General features: G+C 42.2%; 1 protein-coding gene across 3 annotated transcripts in view; it reads right to left on the reverse strand.

The window, feature by feature from the left end:
* The window catches only part of AMBRA1 (autophagy and beclin 1 regulator 1), a 129,612-nt gene that overhangs the window by 20,093 nt on the left and 89,522 nt on the right, over nt 1-19,997 (reverse strand). For all 3 annotated transcript variants that reach the window (XM_066998734.1, XM_066998735.1, XM_066998736.1), the window contains one exon: nt 7,064-7,203. In XM_066998734.1, coding sequence (XP_066854835.1) covers nt 7,064-7,203 — 140 coding nt within the window. The remainder of the gene's footprint in view (nt 1-7,063; nt 7,204-19,997) is intronic.

The following is a 19,997-nucleotide window of genomic DNA, read 5'->3' on the forward strand; positions in this document are numbered from 1 at the left end:
AGTTAGAAAAAAACTGGGGAAGTGACAAAAGGCCAAAAAAGCCAACTTAGCAGCATTCTTCAAAAAGAAAGCCTTACTTAATTTGACAACTACTCTCTCCTAAGTGTAACTTTTATCCTTAAGGAGAGCGATATAACAAAGAGAAAAAAGAATACATCTGAAAACAATGAAAGAATGAGCCACATGCAGTAGGCAGGGGGGCTTTAGTAAGTCAAATAATTGCATGAAATTTAATTGCTTTTGTAGATAGAATTAGAAAAAGTAAAGGAAGAGAAGGCGGCAGATGTGATCTGCATAGATAGATATAAGTGAAGCATTTAGTACTTGTTCTTAAAGTACACGGCTATGGTCTCCGATAAAAAGATTGCTACCCAATCTGAGAACCAGCAAGGTCCTGCAGAAGTGCAGTGACATTATAAACAAACCAGTAAGCAACAGGTTAAGTTTCTTTAACACTGAGCTCTGAAACAAGTTCTCTTTCTCATGGAGGAAAATTAGTGTCACTAACGAGTCAGTGCTTCAGCGTATCTTGAAGTGGGTAAAGGAAATGAACTTGCTAATAACTGAGGACTCAAAGCAGCTCTCAACATTTATCTCTAGGATTCACAGACATATTAAATGGAATTGCATGAGGGCATCTTCCACCTAATGCCATCATTCATCTTGGATATCAAACGCACATTCAGAAATAGAAACAGAAATGGAATAAAAAACAGTATCAGAATGGAGATGCTGTTTCAAGCCTCCATATTACCACTCTAGTTCTCATGCATCTGCAATGACTAAGCCTCTCAGCACTCCAGATACCTAGGCTTTCCATGATTTGGAAATAATTCACTTTAGTTTTCACTTAAGTGTACGAATAAGAAAATCCAAAGGTAAGCTTTCAGGATACATCATTAGTGCAAAATGGGCCATCTCATCCCCTTTTTCAGTCCTTTTATCAATCAAAACCACTCTCTACCTTCATTTTAAAAAGAAATACAACATCTTGTGGTTAAGAGGCAGCAGAACTCCAGACCATTCATTTGCTTACTTGGCCATAGTCAAAGGCTACTGCTCAGATGCTGCCTTTCAAGAGGTCATTTGCAGAGAAGACTCTGACCTAACCCCTCTCTCTAGGTGTCCCAGTTAACGGATGTGAAAGTATTCCCTGTGCAGGTTTGCTAACATTCCTCAGTTACACAAAGACAGACAGCTCCTCCTCCTGCCTCACTGTTAACTCCATCCTCCAGAAGCTATTCTTAAAAGGAAAAAAAAAAAAAAGCCAAAAAAAAGCACGAGGGCTTATGCTGCTGGGAGGCATCATTGCTAGAGTCTGAGGAGCCTGACAAATGGAATCAGCCAGCAGAGACAAAGGAAATGCCAGGCAGCAGGACAGGTTACCATCTCCCTACCAGCACTGATAACTGCAGACACATTGTTCCCATCCCTAGATAAGAGGATATGCAGTTCTCAGAGGAAAAACCTGGACTGGCATGTGCAGACAATAGCAACGATCCTTTGCAAAGCATTGAAATTTCTCGTGAAGGGAATTTTCACAGAAAAATTTCATGTTAGCGGCAGAGCTCACCACAACGAATTAAAATATGCACCCTGCATACCACTGAATCAATCTGAGACTCTCCACACCTACTTCACAATGAGAGAATTCCATGAGATGCTGTCTCTGAACCAGACGCATCTTCAGGGGGTATTTTAATTCCATTACCAGAGGCTCTGTCTGCCGAAGAAATCGTTCCTCTTTCGCAGATGCCTGCATTACATAGCCAGCCCTCGACAAGGTGCCTTCAGCGCTTGGTTTTTAAATGGGATTCTCAGAACACTGGGGATTTTGGATTAGTATTTCTGAAAGCACCCGAGCACTGAGCCCTTCCAGAACCTGCTCCTAACTATGGGGGGTACTCAAGATGAAATGATGAGAAACTGATAAGAGGACCTCCCCCTTTCTCCCATGATAATCTTCCTCACAAGAGAATCCAGCAAAAGGGCAATAAGCAGCATGCAGTCTGCTCCCCCTCAGTTTTGGTCTGACCTCTTCATGTTCTGCAAAATATTTGAGAATCCCCACCAAAGATGTTTTTGAATGGGAAAGCTCTTGTTAGAATGTGACAGTATAGGGAAGGTTATGAACATGAAAAAAATCCTTTTTAATTTAGTAGAGGTGTCTCTACTGTACAAGACACTGTGGATTTCATTCCATGTTGCAAAAATCAAGAATTCATGAACAGAATCAAGCCTTAAACTATGTAGAGCCAAGGAAGACATGCATGAGCACTAGCCATAGTTAAAATGGAAGTCAGGCAGCAGATGGTGGGTGAGAAAACTTGGAGGAAGTTAAAAAGGACTCACCTGCAAACCACAGACCTGAGTACTCTTACTCCAGCCTGTTGTCACTGCAACTGGTTAAAAAACAACAAGACAAGCAAGAAGCATCCCCTGAAGACACTTACACTGCCAAAGATCTACTCAATTCTGTTCATTACTGTGCATCTTCAGGACTTGCAGATGCCTTTCTGCGTGCCAGCTTCCTGTACTTTGTGCTCTCTCCTCAATGGTCACTTACATGATCCTTTCCTGGTGACTCCTTTTCTAATGATTTTTTCAAACAAAAGATCAAACAGACTCATGAAAAGTAAATTGCTTGTCCTGTTGGCCACTTGCAGAGGAAGTTATTTCTGAAAGCTGCATTCCTTTCCTACTGCTTTCACACAGGTCAATCCTCAAAAAGACAGTAATCCAGCAGGAAAAGGAGGTCACAGAGACCTGCTCTAAGAGGGGTAGTTTGTTTATTTGCAATCAAGTGAAACTGGCAGCTAAACAGAAGAAAAGAACATAGGAAAGAGACAGACAATTTACTCACCAAAATGCAACCTTGCCAGGAAGGCATGCATTTTCTGGTTGTAGATTTTGAAAAGTCAAAACCAAAACCACTGTTGGCTAATAACATCTTTTATTTTATCCTCACAGCTACTGTACTGGCTCATGAATTCCAATCTTTTACAGACTTCTTTGAGGCCCATTAGGTGCATTTCCATCTGTGGATGAACACTGCTGTCACCACCTTACTTCTCTACATCAGAACAGCTCAGAGAGCCAGCTTGCCAACACCTGTTTAGACACAGACCTTGGTTCAAGATACTGAAAAATGCCTCATGGCTCAGCAATCCAGTCCCAGCTCCAGTCACAAGTATCCAATTTATATACTTGTCTTTGCAAATCAGCCAAGCTACCTCTCCAAACATCTGAGCCTTTTACATCCACCCAACCGACTCACAAGCTCTAGCAGAAATCAGTTAGAAGCCTTTCTCTAGTTTGCAGCCATAACCTAGTCATAGCAAATTTATGCCTCTGTTTTCTAGTGAAACGTATATAAACATAAATAGTTCTCCTTTCCCATAGAAGGCTATATAAGCCCCTCCTTACCCTTCCTTTTGTAGGATGAAGACCCCAAGCTGCAGGTTCTGTTAGATAAACCCATTCTACTGATGGTACTAGCAGCCCTTCTCAACTACCATAGCAGTTCAAAGGTAGTTCTTCTGAATGTGGATATCTAAATTTTAAACTGTTCCAGCTTATGTATCTAGTTTCTTCTACAGTGATACTAACATACTGCTATCTTTACTGTTAAGTATCTTGTGTCTCATACTCGAACTAAATTTGTTGTTTTTACAGCCACTTGTATTGATGGTTCAATCATCTATGATCAACTAAAACCTCAGGTCTTTTTCCTCCTCTGTCATTTTAACTACTGAGCTCAGTGTTATTAGTCACTAAGTGCACTTTGTACTATTAAATTCTATCTCATTTCTATAGCTCCAGTCATTTTCAAGACAATCCAATTCTTGTGCAATACTCTGATCCTTCTCTGCAATGACAACGCTAATGTCACATTCTCTGCAAATTTATTCAGCTCCCCCTTACAAGGCATTAGTGTAAATAGTAATAACAACCATCCCCAGAATAGGTTCCTCAGTAATCTCTTCTGTGACAGAGCCCAGCTTTCAATCATGCTGTATTCTTTCTTTAAGCAGACCTTTACTGGCTCCTTACCAAATTTTGTTCTAATTCTTAGCAATTTAACTAGATATATTGTAGTACCAACATAGTAACTGCTTTACTAAAGCGGGTAACAGAGCTGGAGCAATTCCCTAGTTAACCCTTTAATTGTTGTTAAATAAAATTCTCAAGGATAGGTATCCTCCTGCTGTACCCTACCTTAGTCAAACTATAGTGCATTTGATCCTGCTCTTCATGGTTTTAATTTTCCTTTCGTTCTAAACATATCCCGTAAACCTGTATACTGAGCCCACATTATGGATTGCCAGCATAATCTGACCTTCCCCATTTCCAACTGCAAGAAAAACTGCCATCAGTGCTACCCCAACTTAGCAATATACCCCTAAACTTTTGATTTTAATTACAATTTCTTTAGAATTCTGGAGTAACTACTTGCATAACGTCTCATTATGAGCCCACGAAGCTTCAAGTTATGCTTTTTCACATGTGTTTAGTTTGTACCTCCAGTCTACTCATCTCTATTTCCCTAAACACATGCTTTTCAAACCCTGTATTCAAGTCACAGCTGCTATTCCAACCTGTTTAAGTTATCCCTATAGTACTTGGCTTCAAATGCTTCCATTGTGCATGAGAATAAAGACCCAGGGAATTATAACCATCTCGGTTGTTTGCTACTGACCACTGTTTTCTTTGCCAAATGAGAACAGTGGGAGTGTTTTCAGCACTGCAGTGTTTTTTTTGATCCCCGCTGTTTATTAGACTGTCCCCATATAATACTCTGCCAATTGCTAAGTCCTTTATTTAGTATTTCTCTTCCTCTGTGTTACTGTGTATGGAAACTATACAAATATTTTTAATCTTTCTCCCTCAAGTTAAAGTCATCAGATACACCAATTTCAAACCAAGTCTATTAAGCCAAGAACTACTTAGATGGCATCAACACGTTGGAATTTCTCCTCTTTCTCTGAGGACTTTCCAGGTTAGACCTGGGACAGACATCATAGTTGCAAGCCACTTCTGCTCTGATAGTGCCTTACTTATTGTTCTGATGTTAGAGTCTCAGTGCAAACTATTCATATTAGTGAATATCTACATCTTTATGCAGAGATTTTAAAGTCAGTCTAGCTGTTGTTGGCCTGTAAAATGATGGAATCGAGAACAGAACATATTAGGAGTCCTGCTCCAAAAAGAACCCAGCAGTCCATGTGAGGGCTGCAATAATCCCCAGAAGTATCAGTTATTTCAATCCACCAATAGATCTCTAACCTCTGTATTCATCCTATTTCATGTTCATACCCAAAAACTTCATTTTTGTTGGCAACAACTGTTGCTAAGATAGAAATAAGGAGACAGAAAAGTGCTCTAAGCAACTTCGTGAGCTAAGAAAGTTTTCACAGAGATGCTGCAGAAGGACTGAGAGTGCTTCCATAACATATGAAGGGATTCCTGGCATATCCTTAATAAGGGAAGTGCCAATAAGAACATGGCACTTAGCTTGGGGTTACTGTATGTGCCAGAATGGATACTTAACATGGGATGTGGCAAGCCTAGACAGCCAGCTTGAATCTACACACCAGGCTTGACTCTACAGAGGACATTCAATCAAATCACTTGTAATTTCCCTCCCTTTCATTTCCCCAAATTCTTGTCCAAGTTCACCTCATGAGCAACAATCAATAGACTAGATCTTATCACTTCTCTATACCGAGAGTAACTTAGAACAACCAGTGTTTGAGAAGAAAGCCATTTTTCCTTAACAATTCTTCTGCTTAGAAAGTACAGCAACTATTCTTGAAGAAAGCCACTTATCCTGGAAGAGAGTGATTATAGTTTATTCCATAATAATATCTTGTAGAACGTCTTGTAAAAATAAGGCCTTGATGAAAGATTATGTTCAAGAGAATAAGAGGGCTGTTTGAAGAGCACTGGGATTCTGTAGTACTGAAATTGGTCCAATCCGAATTCTAACTGCAAATTTCACCAGAAGGCTGTACTGAATTAGTCACTATTACAATTGTACATATTTATTCTGATTTAGGTAGTGGTTCTACACTGACCATATGACTCTTCACAAGCACCACATGCCTGATCGCATGTACAACAGATGGAGTCCATATACATTTGGTAAGATCACCAGCAGTGCTGCAAGTTTCTAGCTACCAGCTTCTAAGTTACCAAGAACTTCAACATGTGAAGCATAACCTAAATGAATACTGGGGTAGCTTAGTACCAGGAAATAACTGAAGTGTTCCTGCAGCATAAGAAGAACACTGTTCCTGAAGAACTGGTTGCACAACACAATGGAGAAAAAGGTCTCAGCAAAGTATGGTGTAGAGAGCCCCAACAACACTGAAAACAATATACGTTTCACTGCTCAGGCTCCCAGTCATCCTCTGTGTCACACAACATCTAAGTTAACTTGTGCTTAATGGCAAGTTTACAAAGGCGAAGTTACACACCTCATGGTGCTGTATAAATAAAAAAAGAGCTAAAGTCTACACATGAAACCATTGTGCTTTCAAGTGAGGACCAAACCAATTCACTGGCTGGCTCATAATCATGACAAAAGCCTTTGTAGTTCATCGAATTTCATGCTTGAACACTGTAATAAGTACCTGGTAAGTCTAGGTCAGCAGCTTTCAACCTGTGGCTGATGGAAACCAAGCATATCTCTAACAGCTCAAATTTGCTGTTCTCACTGGGAAGTTTTAGAGATCCATAATCCAAAGAGACAAAGACATCACACTAGGCATACACGGAACAAAGGATCCAGAAATCCAAGACAGACATAGGAAATAAAAAGAGCTAATGAGATGTACCTCATATGTCCTTTTAAGTTCATAATCAGTAAAACTAACACTGATTGCACGAAACTGGGCAAACATTTGGTAGCCCAAAAGGAGTATCAAGGTTACTTTTTATTTTGGGTGGAGGGTATCCTTCAAGCACAATGCCCCAAAGCAGTAAAAAGCTATCTTATTCCCACTGCCCTAAAAAGAGAATGACAAAAGCAGTAATAACTCGATGTAAAGCAATTACTTACTCTGGTCGGCAAATCACCAGGTCCCCTTTATTGGTGCCATATGCCAATCCCAGGCCTGGTTCAGGCAGCCAGCGAGCAGAGTTTATGCTGACGTGTCTTCTCTGGTCAGCAGGCATTGGATACAGAACGTTGAAAACTCTCTGAAACAAAGACAGAAAGTTACTTGACAAGACAAAACAAGGCAGGGGAGCCAAGAAGGCTCAAATTAACATTCAGTCTCCCTGCAGCAACACAGCTGGCCAAGGAGACATGGATGTTACAAGAAACTACTAATCCAGCAGCAGGAGTAAGCATCTGCTTGAGAGAGCCACACACGTACCCTAAGTGTTTAGTAGACAGACAGGCACATAGCTGCAGAACATAAACAATTCTGCCACCAGGAGAATCTTCATGTCACTCAGTGGGCTGCAGAGCTTAAGTGATGGGGACAAGTGGCATAGCAGGACAACTAGGACCCTTCAGGCTTCACCTCTCATCTTAACTGAGGTAGAACAGCAAACTGGCAAGTGCATGGGCTTTCAGCGTCAACAGTTTATTTTTTCTATTAAGAAAACCAAACCTTACATAGAAATAATATACAACTCTTTTCTTTTTAAAACATTTAAACGGCTTCCTGAGAATGTTTCAGTTTGACCAACCCTCACATCAACAGCGCACAAACAAGGAAAATGAACGTCCAGAGATTATGGATACAGCACAAGTTTGCAAGTAACAAATCCCTCAGTTTAGCTTCCCTTCCATCTCTTTTACCTGCAGTAAGGTGGGAGCTCAAGAGCTGCTAAGACTGCAGGCAGTTATCACAGCTGCAGAACAGTACTTCCTAAATGCTGCATTAATACAGGAGAATGAAAACTGCGCACACAGGACCGAAAGCAAGCTCTGTTTCTGGTATACACTAGCTTGGTTTCTGTAGTGCTTAGGCTTGAAAGGCAAAAACAATGAAGTGGAACAGATTATACCTATGCAGGCTACTCTCCTACTCCAAGAAGCTAACGTCTTCTGTACAGCACACTGCTTCCCTGCACCCTGCTAGTCAGTGAGCAGCATTGCTATATAGTATAGACTTGGAATCTACATTTTCAATGGGTTTAATCCCTGTTGAGACACGTTTTCATTAGATTTTCTGGTGGGTGGGCAACCATCCATCCATCCCAAAACCTCTCTTCCAGACTCCTCAGAAAATGGGGATGGTGCAGGACCAGGAATCAGGGAAGGGAATGAGAACGCAGGGGAACAAGATGATAAAGGTAGGCAGGAATGCGGATCAACCACTACTGCGCTGCTGAGGTAGCTTGAACTAATAATTAATTAGTGGGAGACTCATCGGCTAACATTACGAACCAGGACTCAAGACAACCGCTTATGTGCCTGTTTTTCTCTACAGCTCTTCACCTCCACCTCACTTCTCGTCTGTTTTACAGCTTGAGAAGTTTGAGGCAGAGAACACTTAACTGTATGCCCTCCTGCAGCATAACACCCAGAACCTTCATCTTGACCACTATAACGCCAAAAAAGCAAGTCAGAGCAAAGCAATGTAACTACATTATGTCCTGTCATCAGTAACACATTTAACCTCTTCTCCGAGGAGGCCGCATTAGAGGAGAAAACATCCTTTAGGATTTCTCTGCGTGACAGAAGCTGGTCACTCTTTGCCCCAGATATCACTCAGCAGTCAGTGCTATTCAGAGAAGCTCGGTGTTTGAAGGACCATGTCCTTTGGGGTTTATGTAGCTCTTACCCATTGCTGTCATGTCTGCCTCATTCTCCCCTCTTGCTTTTTGTGTAAAAGGGGAAGAAAAAAATCACCATCAGGCATACGTTGGTAACACCTGTTGCCATGGAGATCATGGTGCACTCCGAGATGGGGAGACTAGATTTGGAGGAAGAGGGAGGGAGGAGAAGGGGAGTGGTCCTCCGGAGCTGGAACAGACATTCAGAATTTCGGCTTTCCAAGTCTCTCATGAACTGCAAGAGTATTCCATTATATAAGGATATGATTCTTCAGCAAGTCAGAAAAACAGTTTCTTTTCTCCTGAGAACACCTCTGTAAGGCATCACAGCTAGTGAAGCTGCCTTCTGGAGCCCGCCCTAAGCTCTCCTCCCCTGGCAGGCCAGTTGGCCCGGCCATCGTCCCTCAGGCTCAGCCGCTGGCCACGTCAGGGCAGGGACTTGCCAGCTCCAGCTCAACACCCAGATGCTTCACAGTGAATGGCACCCCACGGAGAATGCTGCCAAGGACACGGGGCTGGTCCTGACAACCTGCAAAAGTGTTGGCTAAGGGCAGAATCTCAAAGACAAGATGGCTCAAAAATTCTCCGTAAGATGCTTTATCACTCCACTTCTCCGTACACTTCTAAACAGCTTGTCACGCCGAAGAGCTCCCCTCCCCTGCTGCTTCCCACTCCCACGCTAATGGGACAACTCCATGCAGTGTTAAGGGTGATGACATCCGTGCGTGTGGTAATTAGTACAGAAAAAGAGAGAGCAGCTGTACTGGCATAATCACCACTCGCAGCAGTAACCAGGACCCAGCTAATCAATCTGATGCAGTCATACAGATTGGCTGTTGCAATTGCATCCATTAGCAAGACCCCCTACTCTATCCACAGAGGGGAAAAAAATAACAAAATAAAGTTCCTTCAACATCAGCAGGTCCCTCTCGTCAAAGAAGGTCAGAAGCCTTCCAGGAAACATTATTCTCCATACATCACAGCCAATTTGTCTTGGATTTTCTCTTTTTTTTTTTTCTGACTTTTTGCTTCCATCACTAAATCTTTTAAAGTTACTGAGTATTTCAGCCAAAGTAGTCAGCCTGAAATATACTGGAGTGGCTGTACCTCTTTGCCAGTGGGATTGTCCATGCTTTTTAGTTCTGAACTTCTAGGAACAACATTCAAGTTATCACAGGAATCCCATACTAACACTATTCCCCAGTTTCTACATCAAGAGACTGCTGCCAGCCCTCAAACACTCATAAAACTAGCAACACAAAGGCATAAAGTTGACAATTCTCCAGTTCTCTTTCTTTAGGGCTGGTCCACAAACCAGTTGCAAATCATATGCAAAAACCATGCTGATGTGCGAGGGCTCAAGAACCTGTTTAGAACCACTGTTGTAAACATCCACTGATCTTTAAGGCACCCACCACACCATACCGCAGCCTCCAGAGCAGTTACATTTAATGGGGTGGCATTTTCATTTTGGACAGACATCATGCTGCATCACACTATCAGCCCATAATCATCAGCAGCAGCCACAGCAAGCTTCCAGGCAATTCACCATGGCCGATGGCAAACTCACCCTCGGTACTGCTATACTACTAATTCAATATTGTAGGGCCACACCACTAGATGTGGCCACTCAGCATTTTATTAAGCTGGCAGCTGCATTTCATTTGTTTCCAGATGATGTTCTGAAACAGGGCTCTGAATGATATGTTTCTCTAACAATAAACACTGTGAAGTTTGAGGATTGGGAGCTTCACGAGCTGCCCCACAGGGCATTTCAGAGCATCCATGTGGAAGCTTGAGTCCAAACAGGCAACATCAGTTTGGCAAGCTACTGTCTTCTTGGCAATGACAAAGATATTAATGTCATTTCAATCAGCAAGAAAGGTCCTGCCCCTTCCCTTTAGAAGCTACATAACCCAGTCTCATTACGCGGAGCTGCTGCTTGACCTTTGCTTACATTTGCAGAAAATCCTGTCTCCTGTGACCACCCCATACCTCACAAGAGATTCAGAAGGGACTCCTCCTTTCCCCTGAGTGCAGGGGATGCTGGCAAGGTGAGAAGCCTTCCTCTAGAAATACCCAAACTCTCTAGGTAGCTAAGCTTCCACACAGAAGGCAACCCCAACACAAATGGAAAGCAATGCTCACTAAAGAAACAGCTGGTTGCTTTCATTTTACATCCCCGTAACCATGAAGTGTGAAGAAAGATTTGGTTGAGTTGTTTACGTCTGTGTGCCTGTTTTCAAAGACTGCACTAGAAGCAGCTACTTACCTCTTCGGTGTGCCTCTTCCACCCTCCCTGAACAGGAGTGGGCATATGCATTATCTGCAAAACTCCCTGAAGCTAATTTCATCACTTCACAGCCACTTCTACAGCTAATCTAGGAGCAACATTCAATTCAGCAGGGGAAGAAGATGGCTTAGAGAAAGAAGGGCTGTAAGGCAAGAGGAAAAACAAGAAAACAGGCCCTACAAAGCGTTCAGCAAGCGTGCTGCGTGGAGTGCAAAGGCCACCTTAAGTCCACTGCTGCTGCTCCCCCTCCAACTTGTCAGTGCTGGCACATCAGCCCTGCAGCACCTGTCACAGCCCCTGCTTAGGTATTAAACTAAATATTTACTTGTGGCAGAGAGCCAGGAGAGGCTGCATGACAACCAGCAGCCTCAAGGAATCTTTCCCAGTGATCTCATCCTCACCATCAAGGAGCTGACTTGCAGGGGAAGAAGGGGGCCCTGGGCACAACACACATGCATGGAGCTAGACAGTTAATTTGTACCTGCCCTGAAGGAGTAAGAAAACTTTTTGCTGTAAGCTTCTGCTGCACAAAGCCCTAGTTACTGACCTAGTGCTTCCCTAGTCCCCCTCACACTCCATCTTGGGGAAGTTGCAGCTATTTAATAACACTTTTCAAATTCCACCTGCCCACCCCATTTACGGGGTCTGCCAACATTAAAAAGCTGGAGAGGGCACTCGCCAGGATGCTGCCAGTCGAAGAAGCAGGCTGCCCCAACAAGCCCGTGCTGCTCCTGCCAGTTGGCAGCAGTGCTGCACCGCCTGCTTGGTCTGAGCAGCGCCGTGCCTGCAGACCACGTCGCGTGCACAGCCATTTCTTTGCTCGAGGCTTTCCTCCTGCTCTAAGGAGAGTAACGGAAAGCAGGGGAGGGCTGACTACCCCCACTTTAACAGAGTGGGACCCTTCTCCTCGCTGGCACTCAAGGAGGAAAAAACATGTTTTGAAGCCGGAGGAGAAGAGAAAGTTGGCACAAGCGTGAAGGAAAACTCAGCAGGAACTCTTGTGTTTTTATCTTTTTAAATTCAATAGAGACATTTCTGCTCTCAACTAGATGCATCTCCTTTCAAGATGCCAATAAATTTCAAGCCATTACCTTTGCTTAGCCCAGGCAGTAAATTGGGCTGTTAGATCAGCCTTGATAAAGAGTGTGTGGGGAGGGGGTGCAGCTGTTCTCCTGTTTACATGGGGAAATCTTATCATCCGTGAAGCTCCATCCTGACAGGTAAAGGGTGAGGAAAGACTGGAGCTGACGAGGTGGGTTTATCAGGCACCAGGCTAAAATTTAATTATTAATTTCCAACTGAGTCAATGCTGTCACCAGAGGCTGTGAAAACACGCAGGAAGAGAAACATCTAGCGTGCTAACCCCAACAGATCACAAGAAACATTTAAGGGGAACTGGGCAGGGAGGTGCATGTAAGAAGAGATTGCTAGGAACTAAGGTACAGAGCAGAATCTGAACACAAAGATGGCAAGAGCATCGACTGCATCAATCTGAATGTCAAACTGCAGACATCCTGCAAGGGGCTGACTCTTCCCTGAGAATAAAGTGGGCACAAAGCTACTGAACAGGTCAAAAGGGCAAGCAGATTCCACCTACAGAACCACAAGGAAGAACTAAAGCCTTCTCCCTACCCCCAAATTGAGGCTGACTGTCCAAGCATGATGACCTGGGCCCCTGACCACCTCACGCTTCTCTGTCCTCGGGCTCTTGCATCCTTCATCTGTACAAGTGTCACACCCTGCTTCCCAGACAGCGGTCTCTCTTACTGGGGGACTAGCAAAATCCAAAGCTTCATGGCCACCCTGACCTGGGTTGCAGAGAAAAAAGGTTCAGAAAAGAGTAGTTAGCAGCAGTAGCTTTAGATCTGTGCTGGCACAAGATACAAGTGTTGACAGTACAGCTACAGCTATACACACACAGCACAGATCAGCAAAGCACTTTTCATATGGATTCAGGTTATATCACCACAGCAATCACAGGGACAGCACAGCTTGCCAGTGTAACTGCAGCTATGCTTGAGCCTTTAGCCTGCACAGATACCTCACTTGATAATACACTTTAACAAATAAGCTACATGAACCATGTAATACAGAGGCAGCCTTGAAAGCACGGTCAATTCACAGCACTGCATTAAGTTCACTGAAAGTACACCGGAAAGCAATGCCTTCATTCAGTTTGAAACTAGTCAATGAGCATTCAAACAGTAGTAGTAGCAATATGTTGAGAACTGCACTTGTGCTTTGCAGAGCAGCAGACGAGATGTAGTGACAGGATGAAGGTATGAGCACAACAAAACCAACAGTACAACTAGGACTGTACATATTTTGCATTTCCCCATCTGCCCTTCATCTTCAGCTCCACAAACTGACCTTGAAGTTTCAGAAGTTTCAGCTGACCTTTTTTAAATGCAAGCACCTTACTGAGACAGAACACCTAAAGCAATACAGGATTTTTTTTTTTTCCTCCTTACTCATTCCAAAAGGGTGTTGCCACTGAAAGATCTCACATGGTATGCTTTGATGTCAATATGTTAACTAGTTCACTTCTGACACTAGCATACCAGGTGAGAAGCTGCTGTAAAGGATCCGCCACTCTTCTGAAAGCACTGTATGTCCTCTGCTTCACTGCCAGGAAGCCACCTGCATCACTGACTTCTCTAATGCTGCCAATTACTTTAAACAACTCGGGCTTTTTAAGGTCCAGAAGTATAATAAGAAACAGACATCCTAACCTGACCTCCTTAATAAATAACATTATCCCCTTTTTGCTTAGATTATCATTCTTTACTCCACCTTCTATTTATGAATTTCACGAAAGCTGCTGAAATGCAGGCTTACACTATGCACTGCCATCAAACCCAGAGACCTCTGCAGCAGAATTCAGGTCTAGCTTGTCTAAAGCAGAGGGCCTTGAATGCAAAGCAAAACAAATACTCCATGGAAAAATTGACTGATGGTTCAGTACATTCATTCATAAGACAATATACATTCATCTATATTTTGCAATGAGGCAAATCTCCCTTCTGTTTGAAAGGAGTCTCCTTTCTGTGTCTTTTTCTTGGCATCTACAGATAGGCATGCATTTCCCATGAGCAGACAGGAAACGAAAAATTGCTTTTTTGCTCCTAGTCTCTTCTTATTAAACAGGTTGGTCCATGCTGTGCTCATCCCCTCCCCCCAGAGTTAATTCCTGCCAACAACAGACACGTCTTTCCATTAGATCTTCTCCGTTAAAATGGAAGAAGCAAAAATAATGCACTTATCTTCTCGGATTTGTCAGTCTTATCCTCAAATGGATCTTATCATCCAATGCACAGCACAAATAAAATTTCTTTCAACTCCATTTATCTTCTCCAGATGCAATAGGATCATACACGAAATTCTTCTTCATTCTTTACTGATGCAACAAACCTCTGCCTTTTTCTGCATCTGTTGCCAGTGTGGAAAATCCTAGCTTTGCTTTCTGACCTACAGTGAATTAACTGAGAACTAATCCTTTATTTTCAGCAACAATTGAAAACCTTAACTGAGGAGACTTGATCTATTTCCTAAAACGAGTCAGCATCAGAGGTGCCTGTGGATGGACCAAGAAACTTTACAGACAGACAAAGCATTGTTGGTTCTTCTTGACCATTCTTGGTCACGTAACTTCTTGCTGATCTTTCAGATCAGGCGAGGTCTCATTACAGCACACCTAGCCCTTCCTTTCTTCAGGCTAGCTATTAGCATTAGCACCTGGTACTTTACCTCACAAGCCTGCCATCCAGCTACTCCTGGGAAGCAGCTTTAAAATAACTAAACATTAACAAGAGCTAGGTCATATAAAGAAGCTCATCATTTTAGGTAACACAGCTCTCACCAAGAAAATAACACTCTTGCAATGAAGCAGCTCATTCATTTGCTACCAGTCTCCCAAAGGCTGCAAAACCAGGGTAATACCTCCAAAAAACCCTTTAGGGGACTGGTCCAAGCCTGGATCTGAAATTGAGGGCTGAGTAAGCAAGAAATTGCCAAACAAAACAATTGTCCTTTCAATTGCGCGTGTGTGGTTGGAACAGATGAAAGGACAGGCACAGGAATGCCGAAGGGGGTGTTAGCGTGACAGAAGATAGATACATATATATTCAGTGCAGATGCAAAAGTCAACTGAACTGTGCAAACAGGACTGCGCCCCCAGCTACTGCTGTCTCCTGCAAAAATCACTGACAGCTGTCAATGCTGGAACAATCTAATAAAAATATGGTCAATTCCACAGCAAAAGGAATGACAAGCCCCTTTATTTTTAACTCAGATTGCAAAACAAAAGCACTACCTCTGAATTCCCCATTAAATGTCACACGGAGACTGTAACAGCAAAATCTACGATATGTTAAAGATCTAATGACAAGAGCAGAGGTTTTGCGTACAGCTGCCATTCCACCCTGCTCTCTCTGTCTGCTGAGCCTCCACAGAGCAGCATACAAGATCAAGTGTCAACAATACGTTGATGACAGAGCTATATGCACCTTCATCTGGGTGATAAGAGGCTGTCATCCAGCTGCCTACACGTCTGGAAGGAATAAATGCTGGAGAAAAGAGCTTAAATTTAATTCAAGAAAGACAGTAGGAAGAAGTACTGAAAAAAACCTTCATGAAATTGCATACCTCTTTCCCAGCCTATGCTGACTTTAGCACAAATCTGGTAGCAATTTACCAAGGCTCCCTTTCCCCAAGCTGATTTTGGCAAGATGACTGTACCTAAATAATCTCAGATGTGGAACCATCTTTGCCATAATTATTTCTATCTAGTTAAAACTATATTCCCAACTGCACCAAAGCAAACAGCAATTTCTGTGAGACACACAGATCCACAGCCTTACCTGAACTGCTAGAGCTCTGCCTTCCTAGTTCTGGACCCCACATTAAACAAAAGGTCTTGGCTATCATCATCAGATGCCATGAAGTAAACGCATCCTGAATAAATGTCATTTTACTTTTCTTCACACAAGTTTGCTAAAAACAACACTGCTCACTTATTTAAACATTGTATAATATACTAACACAATATTTTCTGAAGGTAACCTAACGAATTAAATTTCTACAGTTCCTTTACGTTCTGCCTCAGCAGCCTTTGTGCAAACATGGGTGAACCAGTCAAGACAGCAATTTTATCAACTCTTCAAACATACCATTCCCGCATCTATACTCCAACATGCACATCTGTGCAATTCTTCATGCCATCTGCAACACTAAGGTAGCGATGCACTTTCTGATGATGCTGAATACAGTTCTTGTTTACAGCACCCTATATAGGCAGTGCTTCCCAGCATGGGTTTTGGATATGCTGTTTTGTTAACGATACTTGCTAGAATCTGCTGATACACAGACCATACAAAACTACTTGGCTTCAAGCAGACTATCATGCTCCTTTCTGTATAAAAAAAGAGAGATTTCTCAAATCAGTAAGAAGAGGGTTCTGCCTCCGTGCCCTCTTCCTAGTACCAACAAGTACAGTCCAACAGTCCGTGACCATTTGGAGTTTCAGTTGTCAAAGAAGCATCTATGTGGCTGAATATCTGTTGACAGCAAAAAATATATTAGGGCAGGAATTGGATGTATCAAACTCAGTTCTATTTAGAATTGTCAAAAGCTCCCTCTCTTCACCTGAAGATACAAAATCTCTCTCAAACAGAGACACAAGAGACCACACCAACAAGCATGCTTTTTCAGTAACACAGCAAGAGGTTGGTACTCTTTCTTGCAAATCGTTCTTGTTTTCAGAAGTGCATTAGTTCATATGAACTTTTCCAAGGGAGATAACTTGCTACAGTAAGCAATCTCCATATATTCTCATCCATTTTCTTTTCACACTGTAGTTTTATCAGAACCCTCAATATCTTGTGCCCCAGAGAAGCAAATGAGCACAGCCATTTGCTTTCAGGCTTCAAGCCCCTTCACTTACAGCTGCAGGAGCATTCATAACTCACCTACAAGTCAATGAGGTGTGGCAGTGCCGCCACCTTTGCTGCTCATACCAAATACATTTTGTTGACACTTGCACAAAGCTCACAGCACTCAGTAAAATTGTGCATCTTCTCAAATGCTCTGTGCATTGTCCTAGTTAAGAGTTAATACGCTGAAAGAAAGCTTGGCTCTGTGCTGACACGCGGTGTGCCTGTCTGCTTCAGGCCCTTCTTCCTGCACTATTTGGAATTCTCCTGTTTACAATGGAAGTGCACACATATCCCGTTCCGTCCAGGCTACTGACCAACCATTTCAACAGGATGTTTCCCAAATGCTAGTAGTCTCGTCAAGAGTTAAACATGGGTCTCCACAGCCCGTATTCCTTCTAGATTCAAATCACAAAGCAATTATCTGAGACAGAACTTGGTTAAGTCATCTTATCCCCACAGATTGCATGATTAGTTCTTCAGCTCTGTGTCAATCAAATTTTTCAAATCACCTACCTCACTTTGTTTTCTGTTTAAAAAACCCTTGCCAAGTTACATTTTAATTTGAATTACAGTAATCACATTTTTTTGATTTCAGAGTTAGCTTCCTGTGGGTAAAACACAGAAAATATTAAACATAGCAAGGGCATTGGGATTTGTGAATGCCAGAAGCAGAGCTACCTGCTGGCCTTCTTTCTCACTAACATCCACTGCTAACAGACCCAGAGCAATATGATCCTCACTCTAAGTTTCCAAGGAATTTCAGCTCCAAGTTCCTAACATCATATTATTCTATGTTCTTTAACGTCCATAAACTCCTGGAATCATTTGGAAATCAGAAGTCATTCCAGACCCAAGCAGCTTGAAAGCAGATCCTCCTTATTCAGAGACTATCTCCACTTAGAATTTCAAAACGGGCTGCAAAACCCTGCATTCATTCTCCGAACTTCCCACCTCTGAAATTCCACTGTCTCATGATGATTCCCAGTACCACTGCTACTTGTACCACCCCAAGCTAGAGATCTGCTAAAAGCAGTTCCGTCCTTATATTCTGCAGCTACAAAGAGATTTCAGAGACGTTAACTAGACTTGTCAAACAAAAAAAAACAAGGCTTACACATACTACTCTTGTTAAAAGTTGACTCTACTAACAAGCCTTTTAAGTTTCAATCTGAAAAACAATCTTTTTCTTCAGCAAAGCCAGGTTTCTATTTGAAATGCTAAGCACAGCAAATCTTAAGGGACTGAGCAGAGAAAGCATGAATCTCTAGCTCATGACTCTACCATGTTTGATGACAGTCTAGTACTTTTATTCCACTTCTAAGCACAACTCGTAACAGTCAAATCCTGTGTTCTGACCCATATAACTCTGCCCAGATTCTCCTAAATGTTACGAGCAAGATGTATACAGACAAAACACGCTTCTGTAACCAAGATGCTCCTTCGTACAACCAAGAAGTGCTGCAGCTCTCAGAGAGGACATTTCTCTTCATCTCTGAAAATTATACCAGCAGCCAGTGGATTTCTAGGCGCAATTACATGTATTAGAGTTTCACATAATAAAGCTAAGTAATTGTATCTTCAAAACCTCTATTGCAACGGGAAAACAAAGAAAACTATCTGAGGAATAGAAACTTGCATTACCCTGAACGCTAGTCAGGGGTGTGGAGAAAGGGTCTTTCCATTTTAATTGAAAGCAGAAGCAATCATTGTATTTCACTCCTCAGCAGGCTGCCAAGCTTTTGCAAAGAGGCCACACTGCCAAGCCTTACTCTCCCAGTCCACTGACTGGGGATCAAATGATATCAGGAAGGAAGTGACAACCCTGAAACAACTTTTGAGAATTTTCATAGAATCTGATGCAGCTTCTCTCTTGAATTTCTCTCTTGGGAGTTTTGCAAGTAATGTAAAATTAAAATATCCACAACACATTGCTAAAGAACACAGCTATGACTTATTTTTAATTAAGAAGTTGAGCAATAATTGCTTTGTATTACAAGCTGTTGGCACAGAGGCAACACGGATGCATTCTGATTCTCTCTAACGTGCACATTAAATTACAGATTGAAGAATATAGTTCCACCAATGCCTTTTTTTCCTAAACCTTTCTCTGCTGCATGGTGGCCAAGCTGAAAACAGGTTTTTTACTCCACTGAATATGAACACAGCAGCCCCTGTAAAGACAGTGTGATATGATTATTGTAAAGCTTCCTACTTACATTTTTATTTTTATTCTGCAGGTTCCAAAAAGCATTACAAACTTATGGAGTAGTCCTATTGCAAAATTCAAGATAGAAAAAAGCATCAGTTCTTCTGGTGCCAGTAGTTGACTTACTAATTTTTACAACTATATGAAGGAATAACGTCTACAAGAGTAACAGTTTTATATTTTTCAAGCTTGGTCCTACAGACTGCACAGAGACAACCAACACTACACCAGAATGCTGAAACAATATCCGATCTTATCCGACAGGAAGGCTCTTTAATCAAATTAATTCAAATTGGTCTAGTTGTGACCCTGTCACATAGGCAGAAAGCTGAAAGTCCAAAGCAGTCAGAAATGAGACATTTTCAACATCTTTAATCGTGATGCAGGAAAGGGGAAAAACAGCAAATTAGTTAACAAATCCTGCTAGACTGGATAGATTTGAGAATGTGGGGGAAAGACTTTTGGAAGCTAAAAATACATGTGCAAGAAAGATGAAAAAAGCAACCTTTAGAATACATGCACTCCATCTGGAGAAAAATAATCCAGAACTATAGCAGATGAGAAAGACAGGGGTGCAGTGATGTGGCACAAGCCTGAAAAACGAGAGAGAAATTGTACAAAGTTTTCAAGGCACCATAACAAAAAATGTAAAAACTGTAAAGCCCTATATAAAAGAAAAAAAGCAGCTTGAGAATATCCTGTGGGGCTCTGGTAAGACTATACTTATCACATTACGTACATTTAAACATATTCCAGACTGAGGAAAAAAATA

The sequence above is a fragment of the Anser cygnoides genome, chromosome 5, assembly GCF_040182565.1.
Source record: "Anser cygnoides isolate HZ-2024a breed goose chromosome 5, Taihu_goose_T2T_genome, whole genome shotgun sequence".
NCBI classification, from domain to species: domain Eukaryota; kingdom Metazoa; phylum Chordata; class Aves; order Anseriformes; family Anatidae; genus Anser; species Anser cygnoides.